The 14,829-nt window shown below is 40.1% G+C and overlaps 1 protein-coding gene across 1 annotated transcript; it reads left to right on the top strand.

The window, feature by feature from the left end:
* Positions 1-2,851: 2,851 nt before the first annotated feature.
* On the top strand, positions 2,852-8,137 carry LOC128362256 (low choriolytic enzyme-like). The gene is made up of 10 exons (XM_053323000.1): positions 2,852-2,914; positions 3,119-3,149; positions 3,278-3,343; positions 3,608-3,769; positions 4,486-4,603; positions 4,740-4,918; positions 5,283-5,364; positions 5,950-6,074; positions 7,686-7,749; positions 8,098-8,137. Exons 1-9 carry the CDS (start codon positions 2,852-2,854, stop codon positions 7,688-7,690), a joined length of 831 nt encoding a protein of 276 aa, XP_053178975.1. The 3' UTR covers positions 7,691-7,749; positions 8,098-8,137.
* Positions 8,138-14,829: the final 6,692 nt, after the last annotated feature.

Genomic DNA, 14,829 nt, shown 5'->3' with positions numbered 1-14,829 from the left:
AACTTTCCGCCGGTCCGAACGAAAATCCACTCGTATCACTCGGCTATTTTCGGATAGCAAGTGATCGCCTACTGGTGACGTCATTTCCGCATATCAAAGTAAGAGCACGCAGTCTTTCTATGAGCTTTTTTAAATGTTTATCAGCGATAAGTGACGTGCATTCATGGTTTCATGTTAATGTCATACAGTGATTATTAGTGTGTGTTTATTTGTTCTATGTATATTATCTAGCACACACTTTCATATACATTTCTGTGTGAGTATGAAAGGCACCAGGATGCACTAATATATCCACCCTAACTGCTTGTGGCAATTTGCATTGGTTTTTACAACAACTCTTAGTTGCATAGAAACTGGTGCAAGAAAAAATAACAGTTTTAACAATGTTGTAAAATACAACAATATGAACAAAACACACCAACCATGGTGCAAGAAAATGAGCGATAGAAAACCGATCGCCCCCCCCCCCCCCAACACATTTTTTTCTCCAAGCTGCCTTTTATCTGCTGCTTAACACACAGCAAGAAATGTGTGGGGATATTATAAAAAAAATATATATATCATGACCATAGTTAATGCAAATTTGTGTTTTTCAATAATTAGTAGCTGAGCCACTAAGCTAGTGGCACTAACTAACGGAGTCGTGGTGGTTTCCTGTCTGGGCTTTCAAAATAAAACCTTTGCTATTGTGCGCTTCTTCTTCTCATTATTATTATTATTATTATTATTAGTAGTAGTATTATTATTATTATTATTATTATTATTAACAAACAAATTTGGGGCTTGTCAATTACGGGAGAAATAACAAAACGGGAGGGCAGCGGGAGATGGGATTGAAATATGGGAGAACCAGGAAAAAACAGGAGTGTTAACTTGGCAGCTATGCCCCCCTACCCCCGCCATAGCATAAAATCTTACTACTCAATTGTTGGCTGGTATGGCATAGACTAATCTTCTGACACATCCTAGACCTGGTGAAATATTAATAATAAGTCACAGTTTAGTGAAGAGAAAACGCAACATTCTCATTACAATCAGTTTCTTTAAGACAGTCTATTAACAGTCCATTACATGATACAAAAGCAAAAGCTCAGGTGATTCACTGGGAAACCATATGTCCTATCTGTGCTCATAAGTTTTACCTTAATCATTGTTCCTGTTTTTGCAAGATTTTACAAGACTGTGTGGAAACTAAGCACACAATGCAACCATGGCCACAATTAAAGAAATCATATAACCACATCAATGTCAATGTAAATGTGACAACATTAATGCAATAACATAAACATGTAATTAACACTGATATGTGTGCTGCTGTTCAGCTACTTTGTGTTGTTCACTTTGGTAATGTATTACATGTTTTTACAGGCCACTTATTCTCCATTCATCAATAGATTCATACTGACTAAAATAAAGTATTACAGAAATAATAATTATATTTTTACATTTGACATTGTCATTTTTTAATGAAATGTACGTTTTGTTGAATTTAGTTTCAGTGCATCACCATATTGATCACTGAGTGATGCCACAGGTAGCTTATCATAAATGATTCATATCCATTATCCATATTATTAGATTACTGATCAAATATATGATTGAAATAAAAAGTCTTTATTTTCATTTTTCTCACCGTCAGTATTCACAGACAACTGCTGTTTGATTCTGCAGACTAGAAATGATTCTCAACATTATGAATAATATCATCTGAAATGATCATAAATTAGTTTAAAATGAATGTATTTAATTATTAAAAGCTATGAATCATTGAGGCAGTCCAAACAAGTGTTTCTGTTATCTAACATCATGTTCATTTGGAAGGCATTGTGAGCTGTTAATGCAGTTTTTATACATATTCTGAAGTTCAGTAATGATTTTCCAAAATATGTCCTGTCAGATCTTCCACTGGATCATTGCATTTTGAAAACATGATTTAGTGGAGATAAAGTGATACTTTACAGTGATACCACTGACAGGGACTCTTTAACCTAATGAGTGCATACAGTATGCTTTAAATGCTTTAAAGTACATTTTGCTCTTAATTCTTGCACACTTTCAACTTTTTCAGTGCATATCTTGATCTTGTGAGTATTTTCACAGTACCTTTTTTTTTTTTTTTTTTTTTAAAGAAGAAAGAAAGAAAAAAACATCATTTTCCATGATAGATTATTTAGTTGTACACTTTTTCTTCCTATAAACAAAACATCAGGAAACAGGAAACTAGCCCACATCTTGCACAAATCACAGTCTAATTCAAGTAATAACGGTCACTTCCACCTGAGCTGAATTTGTCAATAAGTGTCTGTTGAGCAGTGGTGCAATGTAACTAAGTACATTCACTCAAGTACTGTACAATTCTGAGACACTTATACTTTAAACCATTGAAAATATTGTATGTTATACTCTGCTACATTTATTTGACAGCTTTAGTCACTTTGTTCATGTTTATTGTACATTAAATAAACATATAAAAAATACATATGTATTATATAAAATGTATAAAATAAAATAAAATGCATCGGTGAAGATAAAACCCAACCAAATCCCAACCAAACAAGATCAACTCTAATATATAACAGAAAGAGAAAAGGTAAAACATAAATACAAATTGTGGACTTATCTTTGGCCCAACCTCTACTTTTATTTAAGTATGATTATAAGAGCAAGACTTTCACTTATGATGATATACTTCTACATTGTTGCGTTGGATCTGAGTACTTCTTTCATTACTGTTGTTGAGCAACATGCCATATTTGGATAAGAGGAAGTTGCTCTCCCACCAATATAAGCTTGAGATCTTCTGTCTCTCTGGATGTCTTCTTTGTCTGCTGTTGCTGTCCTGTGACCAGCCATGATCCTCCAGACCGCTGTGCTCAGCATCCTCCTCTGCTCTGTCCAGAGCTTCACTCTGCAGGTAAGCATCAGCAGACACCTTTAGATTCATACAGTATTCACACAGTATTGCAAATGTTTCATTCAGTAGTCTCTGAAATTGAAGTTTGCAGGATTTAAACTGAATATTTCAACTTGCATAAAATATTATATTGAATTCAGATAAGACCACAGTGGCACTATATCAATTTAACAGCATTTGACCAACCTCTGCATGCTATTACAGGCTTCATTTGAAAAGAGTGATGAATCCTCTGGTAAGACCTACTTACATTTCATGAAGTAAAATGTATTTACTTGATGTAAATATTTAGTATTCATGTAAATATATAGCAATTCATTGAGTTACATTCAAGTACATGAACAAACTGTTTCTATTCAACAGGGAACACCATTGAGGAAGATGATTTCAGTGTCTCCGCACTGATAGAGAAAGCCAATGCCAATCTGGGTATGTTCATCTCCACTGCAGCTCCTTTGTGTTGTTCAGTACAGATCTCATAATATGTGATAACATTTCATCTTTGGTGAAATTATCATTCCAGCAGTAAATGCATAGAGCAAGACAATCATTTTACATTTAAACTGAGATTACATTATGCAAGTATTACAGTATATTAGCCTATATAGACTCAGATTTGACCTGCCTGATTGAAATGCAGTACAACAAACAAGATGAAAACTTTTTCTCAACTGTCATCATGTCATTTTACAGGAAAGAACCCTGGTGATCCTCTAGTGATGTTTGGAGACATAGCAGTGCCAACTGATCTAGGGAATGCTGATCCCTGCACCGATGACAAAGACGACAGCTGCAAGTGGCCAAAAGCTTCTGATGGCAAAGTCTATGTTCCTTACCGCATCTCCAATCAGTACTGTAAGTCTCACTAACCATCTAGCTGAGAGGTGGAAAAAGTGATTTGTGATCTGATTTGTTCTTTACACCTCTATCAATCAAACAGACTTTATTGATCTAGAACTTTTCATACATTAAAATGTGGTGCAACATAATAAAAGCAAGCAAAAACAAAGCCGAAGCAAAACCAAAAGACACACAAACACAGACACACACATACACACTTTTTCTCACACATAATACATACACGCTGAAAACTGAGGAAGCACTATCCCACTCTCAGCAATTTGCAGTGAGGAATCACCAGAGACTGGATAACACCAAATAAATAAAAAGAACTGAATATAAATAAGTTTTAAACTCACACTAGAATTTAAAAGTTAACATTAATACAATGACATAATAATGTTAATAACTAAAATTATACAATAAATAGGCTAAATAAACGAATGATCCAAACCGTTTAAAAAAGATAAATAAAAGAACAGAATATAATAAAACCTTTAAATAAAATTTAGACAAACTAGGCTACAAAGGTAAGTCTTAAATTTGCTTTTAAAAATGTCCTAATAATTAGTAATAAGTAGTAATCATCCCATTTTTGCTACAGTGGCTACTGTTCAGAAAAAAGTTACACAGTCCCCTTTTAAAACTTTTTGACTTGTTGCCCATCAAGATTAAGATAAGAAAACTGACTAAACTGATAATACATGTTGTTGTTTTTTCTTTCATTCAAGCCCCCAAAGACAGAAGCACCATCATTCGAGGTCTGGAGTCATTTTCCCGGTCTACCTGCATCCGCTTCATCCCTCGCAAGGGACAGAGGGACTTTCTTTACATCCAGTCACTCAATGGGTAAGGACCACACATGCACTATAGCACACCTGAATGCGACAGACATGGTGTGTCTCAGGTCAAAAGTACACAATGTGCGATATTCTTGGGGAAACATTAAGGCTCTTTTACAGTTTTATTTACTGCTCTGTTTCAGGTGTTACTCATATGTAGGGTGTCTGGGTGGGGGCCAGGAATTGTCGCTGAAGACTCCTGGGTGCATTTATCACAACACCATCCAACATGAGCTGCTCCATGCCCTGGGCTTCAAGCATGAACAGAGTCGGTCTGACAGGGACGAACACATTAAAATCATCTGGGAAAACATCAAAGATGGTGAATCATCACAGTCTTCATCAAAAATTTGAAAAAGTCATTATCCATTATATAGAATAAACTATGGCTTCAATATTACTTTTGAAATAACAAAAATCAGGATGTATTAATATACATGTGACCCTTAACACTTACTAATAAATGACTGGACTTCATCATTTCATTTCAGCAGGTATAAAGTAACTCAGGGTGTGAATCATGTTTATCAAGACCTCTTGAATGAGCAACCATTGGTACAGAAATAGTGACATATGTAGTTTCCTGCATATGCTGTTCATGCTTTTCACTTACTGCACTTTTCAAACATTTTACTGACAAACTGTAATGGAACAGACCAAATCTGACTTGTGTGATTCTTTCACAGGAAAAGCGAGCCAATTTAAAAAGGTCGAGACAAGGAACCTTGGCACTCCCTATGACTACAACTCTGTCATGCAGTATAAAAGGTAGCTCTCATAGTTTACTCATTGATCAGTATACTTAAGCAAAATTTAAATCATGTTATTATTATAATTATGACAAACCCTTCTTTTATACTTACAATCATTTACTTCAGTATTCTTCCTTTTTTCAAAATGCAGTGGTCGGGAATGTTGTACTAAAATCATTATAAATTTGGAAGCTACTCCTTTGATTTGTCTATCAGAGTGTTTGAAGCCTCTTCAAGAAAAGAGAATATTGGACTTACATAAATCAAGTGGATACAGCATCTATCCAAATGAATGCTAATTGTAGTCTGTGTGTCTGCTAGATGTACATCTAGACATGTTAGCCAGAACAACCTCATAAAGTGATATGTCAGACTACATTACATTATTATGTTTTCAGGTTGTTGTTGAGTTTTTCAGCCCCCAGGTGGTGAAACATTCTTGATGCAGCTTTAATCCTCCCATACTGTACACCAGTGGCCACTCAGCTCTGCAGGAAGAACTAGTGGTTCCTGTTGAACAAGATTTAAGCAGTTGTGAAAACAGAATGGTTACAAGTTTACATTTTAAACTCATGTTCACTACTGCCTGTTTGCACCCCAGTGATTTTTTCTCCAAGAATGGGAAGCCAACCATGATTCCCATCCCCGACCCCAACGTGCCCATTGGCGAGGCCACCGAGATGAGTCCCAACGACATCCTTCGGGTGAACCGTCTTTATCGCTGCAGTATGTATCTTTTGACCCATGAAGCCTGTTACTACTATTCCCTCTGAACTATCGACATGCTCTTGTTTCTTCTCATCTTCATCCTTCCTACCTTCTAACCTGGCTACCCACTAGCCTACCACCTACCAACACTACTCTCTCATCATACTACTGTATCTATCACCCTGCGGACAAAATGGACAGACTAGTAAATGGACATACAATAAACTTTGAACGATGAAATTATATAAAAAATATAAAATTGGTATGTTTGGAAGGGGAAATGTCCTTGGATTACAATGTCCGTCTTGCAGGGGCAAAAACTTTCTGGTGGCCTTGGGTTTCCAAACTTCCAGTTTTATTTCTGGTCTTCAACGCTTCGACCTCTTCATACTTGGTTAAATCCGGGGGCACAAGTAGCTTGGCATTCTTTGGAGGAAAATCATAGTAGCAGTAAAACCACATAGGCTTCAGGATTTAATTTACTCTAACATCCCTCTAAAAACCTGTAAATCCAAATTTGGATCTATAATATCACATCTTGTTGCCACATGGAGAACCGTGGAATCACATTCTGGCAATCAACTGAAATTCCATCCCCACCTTCCTTTACTTAATAATTTTGCCCTTTGCTTGGGTGGTCACCCGATTTCCTTTCCTCAATGGAGCAATAAAGGGATCAATACCCTTTTCCGACATCATGTCAGATGCCCAATTCATAAAATTTGCAGTAGTTTAGCTACCCAAGGCTTGGTCTCCTCTCTTTATACTCACATCATGAAACGTGCAGAAAAAACCCCTGCAAGTGGATTGTCACTGGAGCCATGATTTCTCAATCACACCTAATACAATCAATTGGTCCATAGTCAGGTCAAGGGTAGTCCTATCATCCTGTAATCCTAACCATCAAATGATTCATTATAACTTCATACACAGACTTTACTGCACTCCTTGGAAACTATTTCTTATGAAAATTAATCCAGCTCCCATCTGCCAGTTATGTTCTTTAGGTTCTACAGAAACGTTTGTCCATATGGTCTGGGAATGCCCTGGGGTGAGAGACTTTTGGACTATGGTGTCCAACAAGATGTCCGTAGTACTGAAGCGTACCATCGCCTGCTCCCCAACAGTTCTCTTGCTAAATGATTTTAATGGCCTAGACCTTTCTTTAATGCTGGTTCCTGGTAGGCCTCACTGCAGCCAAGAAATTTATTGCACAGAGATGGAAATCTCCCCACGACCTGTCCTACCAATACTGGGTTAATACAGCTATTGACATAGCTAAACTAGAGAAGTCTGTAGCTGGCATGCATGGTGCTCACGTTAAAAAAATCAGTTTATGGGCATCCTTCATCGACAGTATGTCGGGATAGTAGCCATGGCCTGATCTCCCCTCCCTGCTTACTGTATTCCATCTCAACGTCCTGCCTAATTTGGTTTAGCCATTTACCAATTTGTTTTGAGCTGTTACAGAGCGGAAGTTCTTTCTTTTTGGGAGTGGGCAGAGGGAGCAAGACCTGGGGGGTGGGTGGGTTTGGGGGTGGGGTGAATGATCTTCGTTCACTTTACAGCAGTTGAAATAAGAAATGAAGCAACTTTTTCAGAATTGTCTGTTTTTTTAATTCATTTCAGATTAAGCTGCTTCCCAACCTGATGTGGAACCTGTGCAAAGGAACCAATTCCTCTAGAAATTAAAGTAAGTTTCTGTGGACACCATCATCAACATGATTTAAACTAAGTACTGTATAATATTTTGTGGTGAATTGGAGGCTTCTATTTTTACTTTACTAATAACTGTTTTGTTTTATTGTTAGTTTGTATTTGTTGACTCATTTTCTATTTAAAAATCTGCTGTAATATGTAGATATACTGTATTTTATTAAATGATAGACCTGTACCAAGATCACTTTATTGTTTTACTGCGTATATGCTGGTGTGTGTGTGTGTGTGTGTGTGTGTGTGTGTGTGTGTGTGTGTGTGTTCGCGCACTTGCATGCACTGTATGTGTAATTATTTTTAACATTTTCAATTGTCTTTTCAACAGGAGGCAAACCATGCAGCTTCTCATCTACAAGCAACGCCAGTAATACATCTTATGATTTGTAATGTGCTTAATGAAATTTAGAATCTGATTAAATTCAGCTAAATATGATACTGATTTAATTAACTTTAAAAGTATAGGCAATGCAACTGTCCAAAGACAACAGCACAAGTTTACACTTACTGTATGTGTATAACTGCTTCTGTACTTCATTGAACATTAATAATGAATAAAAATGCTTTCAGATACAGCATATCATGTCAGCCTGTTTCTGTTTGGTCTAATTGAGATACTTACCTGTTAAGATTTCTGACACTGGAAAGATAAACATGACCAAATGTTGTTCCAGCATTTATGTCTACATGTTACACCTGTACACCACAGTCCCCACCAGCTACAGAGAAACACAGTATGTGGAAGGAGTGACGTTGTTCATGACATGACCACGAAACAAACTTTTAGAAATACAACAAAGAAAATGCACATCTTTAATTAGCAAGATAGGACTATAACAATACATTTTATATGTAGGAATACAGTGTAAAGTTGCATAATGTAAGACATTACAGATTAAACAATTTTGACCCCTAATTGGACCCTTCTTACTACATACACAGATTTGTGTGCAGATGATCAGCAGTATTCACATTTTTAGAGATCTGTTGACCTTCATGGACAGGGTGCAGTGAAACTGTTAGATTAGGGATGGGCAACTGGCGGCCCGCGGGCCGCACACGGCCCACACCCTCACTCAAAGTGGCTCTTTGTGTAATTTTGAAAATGATAAAAAATGTGTCCTCTGAGGCACTGAATCAGTTGTAATGACACAGATGGCCACTAGATAGGGCCTCCAATGTAGACGCCGCCTCGTGCACGCACCAGTGAGGAAGAGTGGAGCCATGGCTAAAAGAGGAGGGAAGAGGAAACTTGATGGAGAAAACCGAGTATTTCAGGTTAAATGGGAAGATAAGTACTTGTTCACAGAATATAAAGGCAGACCTATGTGCTTAGTCTACTTAGAGATGCTATCTGCCATGAAAGATTTCAATTTAAGTCGCCACTACAACACCTTGCACAAAGCTAACTATGAGAAGTACACTGAAGCTGCAAGGCCGGGTATGGTAGCCGACCTCAAATCAAAAGTACACAAACAACAGCGACTTTTTACCAGAGCCACAACCACTCAGGAGTCTGCACTCAAGGCATCTTTTGCCGTTGCGCTTGAGCTCGCTAAAGCAAAGAAGCCCCTGTCAGATGGCGAAATTGTGAAAAGGGGTGCTATGGAAATGGCAAAGGCTTTTGGTGATGATAACCTGGTTAAAAACTTTGATACGGTCTCCTTATCTCGTCGCACATTGACTCGCAGAATTTTTGACATTCATGATCATGTCCAGGGGAAGCTGAAACAAGTTATGGAGGACTGCAAGTATTATTCCTTGGCCTTGGATGAAAGTACAGATGTGACAGATGTCAGCCAGCTGCTGATTTTTGCAAGGACTACACCGCGTTCCAAATTATTATGCAAATGATATTTTTCTCAGATCAGATTTTCTTCACAGTTTCAAAACATTTTATAGGTTGTAAAGAACTGAAAATGGTCATTTGTTGAATTTGCAGCATTAGGAGGTCATAATTACTGAAATCAAAATCTATTTCAATAAAAAAAACATCTTAACAGGCCAAGTTACATGTTAACATAGGACCCCTTCTGTGATATCACCTTCACAATTCTTGCATCCATTGAACTTGTGAGTTTCTGGACAGTTTCTGCTTGAAACATCGGATCAAGAGAGCAGCTGCTAAAATGCCATCATGAAGCAGCAAACAGGTATTCGAAGCTGCTGATGCCTCTGGAGTCCCACAAACCTCAAGGTGTAGGATCCTCCAGAGGCTTGCAGTTGTGCAAAAACCTACTATTCGGCCACCCTTAAGCAATGCTCACAAGCAGAAACTGTTGCAGTGGGCCAAACAGTCTTGTTTACTGATGAGTGCCGTGCAACCCTGGATGGTCCAGATGGATGGAGTAGTGGATGGTTGGTGAATGGCCACCATGTCCCAACAAGGCTATGACGTCAACAAGGAGGTGGGGGAGTCATGTTTTGGGCCAGAATCATGGGGAGAGAGCGGGTGGGCCCCTTTAGGGTCCCTGAAGGTGTGAAAATGACCTCGGCAAAGTTGGAAGAGTTTCTGACTGACCACTTTCTTACATGGTACAAAAAGAAGAACTGTGCCTTCCTTAGCAAAATCATCTTCATGCATGACAATGCACCATCTCATGCTGCAAAGAATACCTCTGTGTCACTGGCTGCTATGGGCATAAAAGGAGAGAAACTCATGGGGTTGTCCCCATCCTCCCCAGACCTCAACCCTATTGAGAACCTTTGGCGCATCCTCAAGCAAAAGATCTATGAGGGTGGGAGTCAGTTCACATCCAAACAGCTGCTCTGGGAGGCTATTCTGACATCCTGCAAAGACATTCAAGCAGAAACTGTCCAGAAACTCACAAGTTCAATGGATGCAAGAATTGTGAAGGTGATATCACAGAAGGGGTCCTATGTTAACATGTAACTTGGCCTGTTAAGATGTTTTTTTTATTGAAATAGATTTTGATTTCAGTAATTATGACCTCCTAATGCTGCAAATTCAACAAATGACCATTTTCAGTTCTTTACAACCTATAAAATGTTTTGAAACTGTGTTGTGCATAATAATTTGGAACAGTGCATTTTGAGTTTTTTATTTTTGAAAAAAATACTGTTGTCATTGGGACGTTTGTTCAATAAAATTTGAATTATACTCTAACGGTTGATGACTTGAAAATGATACTGACTGTCATTCTCATTGACTATTTAGGAAAATCTGAGAAAAATATCATTTGCATAATAATTTGGAATTGTGTGTGTATTGACAGTTTGTTTGAAGTGCACGAGGAGTTATTGAAAATGGTGTCTTTGCATGGTACCACCAAGGGCGCGGACATATTCAACGCAGTCAACAGTGTTGTAAACATGTATGGTGGCACGGACAAGCTGTCAGCTGTTGTAACGTTGTAACGGATGGAGCACCTGCGATGCAGGGTAGACGCACCGGTTTTGCAGGCCTCCTCCAACAGAGCGGAGTGAACTGCCCTATACTGCCCTGCATCATACATCAGGTGAGTGATTATTAGTGTCGGGATTTTTTTAATGAAATACAGGACAAATATAGGTTAATTTTATGCATAAATAGTCTAATAATAATTATTATTATTATTATATTTAATTTATCTACAGGAGGCGCTCTGCGCGAAGACACTGAACTTTAGTCACGTTATGGATTTGGTGACTAAAGTAACCAACCTCATCAGAGGAGGAAACAGATTGCTCAGTCACAGGACATTTGTATTATTTCTGGATGAAGTGGACGCTGCATATGGGGATTTACAAATGCACACAGAGGTCCGATGGATGAGTCGGGGGTCTCGAGCGTTTTTTTGCACTGCGCTCTGAAATCCCAGTGTTTCTGGAGGAAAGCGTTAGTGGTGATATGAGTGCTTACTGCAGGAAACTCAGAGACACTGCGTTTCTATGTGACATGGCTTTCCTCACTGACATTACTTCCCACCTGAATGTCCTGAACACAAAGTTGCAGGGGAGAGACCAAACTGTGTGTGACCTGTACGCACACATGACCGCATTTTCCGCAAACTAGACTTAGAAAACTTTAAAAAAATGCTATGTATTACATCTCACTATATTGAACTCTGATTCCATACTATCAGTGGACTAGACAACAATATTAGTATGCGCAACAATATTCATGAATTAATGACATTGACTAAACTAATCATGTGAACACAATATTAAACAACTTTTAAAAATTGCTGCTATGTGGACTAGACAACCACAGGAATTAATATGTTTTCAAGTATTTGGAGTATGTACAACATTATTCATGAATTAATGACATTGACTAGACCGGGGCTCTGGAGCCTTCTGGAGCCTTCTTGTAGTGGCTCTTTGGCCTTGACAAAAAAAAAAAAAACACCCATGAAAATTTAAAATTTTTATTTCTTAATTTAAATTGTTATTATATATCGCTGACAGATAGTTGCTGTACAGACGTGACTTTAACATCCCGTCTTTATTGACGTCCGACATGAAACTGAAGGCGGAAACTTAGTTCCGGCCCGTTGACTGTCAACATGACACAGCATTTATGGTGCGCGAGAGCTGTTCAACAGCGCCACACACAGACTACTAGCCCCCTCCTTTGCCTACAGACAGTTTATTGAGTGTGCGACCCTTGTGGGTGAGTTAACCATGAGTTTATCTAAAAAAAGAAAAATCTCAGAAGAAAATAGAGAATTGAATCCTGCTTGGAAAGATTCATTTGCCTTCACTGCCAACAACGCTGGCTTACCTGTGTGCTTGATATGTGGTGAGAACTTATCAAACAACAAAAAAAGTAACATTGAAAGACATTTTCAAAGCAAGCACTCAGCATTTGGACAAAAGTATCAAACTGAAGATGAGCGAAAGAGAGCAATTTCAGAACTGCTACGGAAAGTTGAGCTGAGCAAACACACTTTCAAGAAGTGGATGACCGCTCCAAATTAAGCTACAGCTGCTAGTTTTGTGGCAGCTCAGGAGATTGTAAGGAGGGGGAAACCGTTCACAGACGGAGAATACTTGAAAGAGTCATCGATAAAAATATCAGAGCATCCCCAGATAGCAAAGTGTCATTGAAACAATGTTGATTTTCCATCTGAATCATCAGAATGGTTGATATTGAAATCTCAATGCTAAATCAATGTTGAATCACTGTTACAATAGCGATGAAACCCAACGTTGAAAACAGTGACATTGAAAAAACATTGATTTATAGTTGACCGGGAAAGATGATTGAAAAGTCATTGATTTATAGTTGACCGGGAAAGATGATTGAAAAGTCATTGATTTATAGTTGACCGGGAAAGATGATTGAAAAGTCATTGAATTATAGTTGACCGGGAGACCATCATGTGTTAGACCAACGTTTCTGCACTGCACATCTCATTTCTGAATCCATATCAGGTAAGCACATTTATCTACATTTATCTAATCTTTGAATACTGAATTGTACCCAATTGATGTTCGTAAAGTGTAACATTATAGTTTATTTACATAGTGCAGCATTATGCAGTCATTCGTATGCTGTCAGAACTTCTACCATTAATTTATAAGTATAATATAGGCTACTAATACACACATTCACGCAGCACCACAGCAAGTTCATTCAAGCGCTTCATAAACACTCAGAAGTTATAAAGCAAGCATTTATGTAGGCCTACCGGTTTATTTCGTGGAAATGTTAGCTTTAAATAAACAGGATGTGAAATTATCGATGAAGTGTATACATAACCCCCTCCCTGAGCTACTACCCCCCTCCCTGAGCTACTACCCCCCTCCCTGAGCTACTACCTTACCGTGGTGGAGGGGTTTGCGTGTCCCAATGACCCCAGGAGCTCAGTTGTCGGGGGCTTTATGCCCCTGGTAGGGTCTCCCATGGCAAACAGGTCCCGGGGGAGGGGCCAGACAAAAGGTAGCTCAGAAGACCCCAATGACGAGCAACATAGTTGGTCTTCCGTGTCCCTTGCCCGGACGCGGGTCACCGGGGCCCCCCCCTGGAGCCAGGCCTGGGGGTGGGGCTCGGAGGCGAGCGCTTGGTGGCCGGGCCTTCACCCATGGGGCCCGGCCGGGCACAGCCCGAAAAAGGGACATGGGACCCCTCTCCCACAGACCCACCACCAGTGAGAGGGGCCAAAGGGGTCGGGTGTGTATTGAGCTGGGCGGCAGCCGAAGGCAGGGACCTTGGCGGTCCGATCCTCGGCTGCAGAAGCTAGCTCTAGGGACGTGGAACGTCACTTCTCTGGTGGGGAAGGAGCCTGAGCTGGTGCGTGAGGTTGAGAAGTTCCGGCTAGATATAGTCGGCCTCACCTCGACGCACAGCGAGGGCTCTGGAACCAGTCTCCTCGAGAGGGGTTGGACTCTCGTCCACTCTGGAGTTGCCACTGGTGTCAGGCGCCGGGCAGGGGTGGCAATACTTATTGCCCCCCGGCTTGGTGCCTGTATGTTGGAGTTTACCCCGGTAGACGAGAGGGTGGCCTCCCTCCGCCTTCGGGTGGGGGGACGGATCCTGACTGTTGTTTGTGCCTATGGTCCGAACAGCAGCTCAGAGTATCCAGCCTTTTTGGACTCCTTGGATGGGGTGCTGGAAAACACTCCCCCTGGGGATTCCCTCGTTCTGCTGGGGGACTTCAACGCCCATGTTGGTAGCGACAGTGAGACCTGGAAGTGTGTGATTGGGAGGAACGGCCCCCCCGATCTGAACCCGAGCGGTGTTCTGTTGTTGGACTTCTGTGCTCGTTACGGATTGTCCATAACGAACACCATGTTCAAGCATAAGGGTGTCCATATGTGCACTTGGCACCAGGACACCCTAGGCCGCAGTTCGACGATTGACTTTGTAGTCGTGTCGTCGGACTTGCGGCCGCATGTCTTGGACACTCGGGTGAAGAGAGGGGCGGAGCTGTCAACTGATCACCACCTGGTGGTGAGTTGGCTCCGATGGTGGGGGAGGATGCCGGTCAGACCTGGCAGGCCCAAATGCATTGTGAGGGTCTGCTGGGAACGTCTGGCAGAGTCTCCTGTCAGAGAGAGTTTCAACTCACACCTCCGGGAGAGCTTCAACCATGTACCGGGGGAGGCGGGGGAC

Source organism: Scomber japonicus, chromosome 1 (genome assembly GCF_027409825.1).
Source record: "Scomber japonicus isolate fScoJap1 chromosome 1, fScoJap1.pri, whole genome shotgun sequence".
NCBI lineage: Eukaryota > Metazoa > Chordata > Actinopteri > Scombriformes > Scombridae > Scomber > Scomber japonicus.
This window is presented reverse-complemented; position numbering and strand designations above follow the sequence as displayed.

Coding starts and splice junctions, on each gene's coding strand:
- LOC128362256 (XM_053323000.1), top strand. CDS start 2,852: ATGATCCTCCAGACCGCTGTGCTCAGCATCCTCCTCTGCTCTGTCCAG. Junction 4,604..4,739: donor TACATCCAGTCACTCAATGG/GTAAGGACCACA, acceptor GCTCTGTTTCAG/GTGTTACTCATATGTAGGGT. Junction 4,919..5,282: donor CTGGGAAAACATCAAAGATG/GTGAATCATCAC, acceptor ATTCTTTCACAG/GAAAAGCGAGCCAATTTAAA.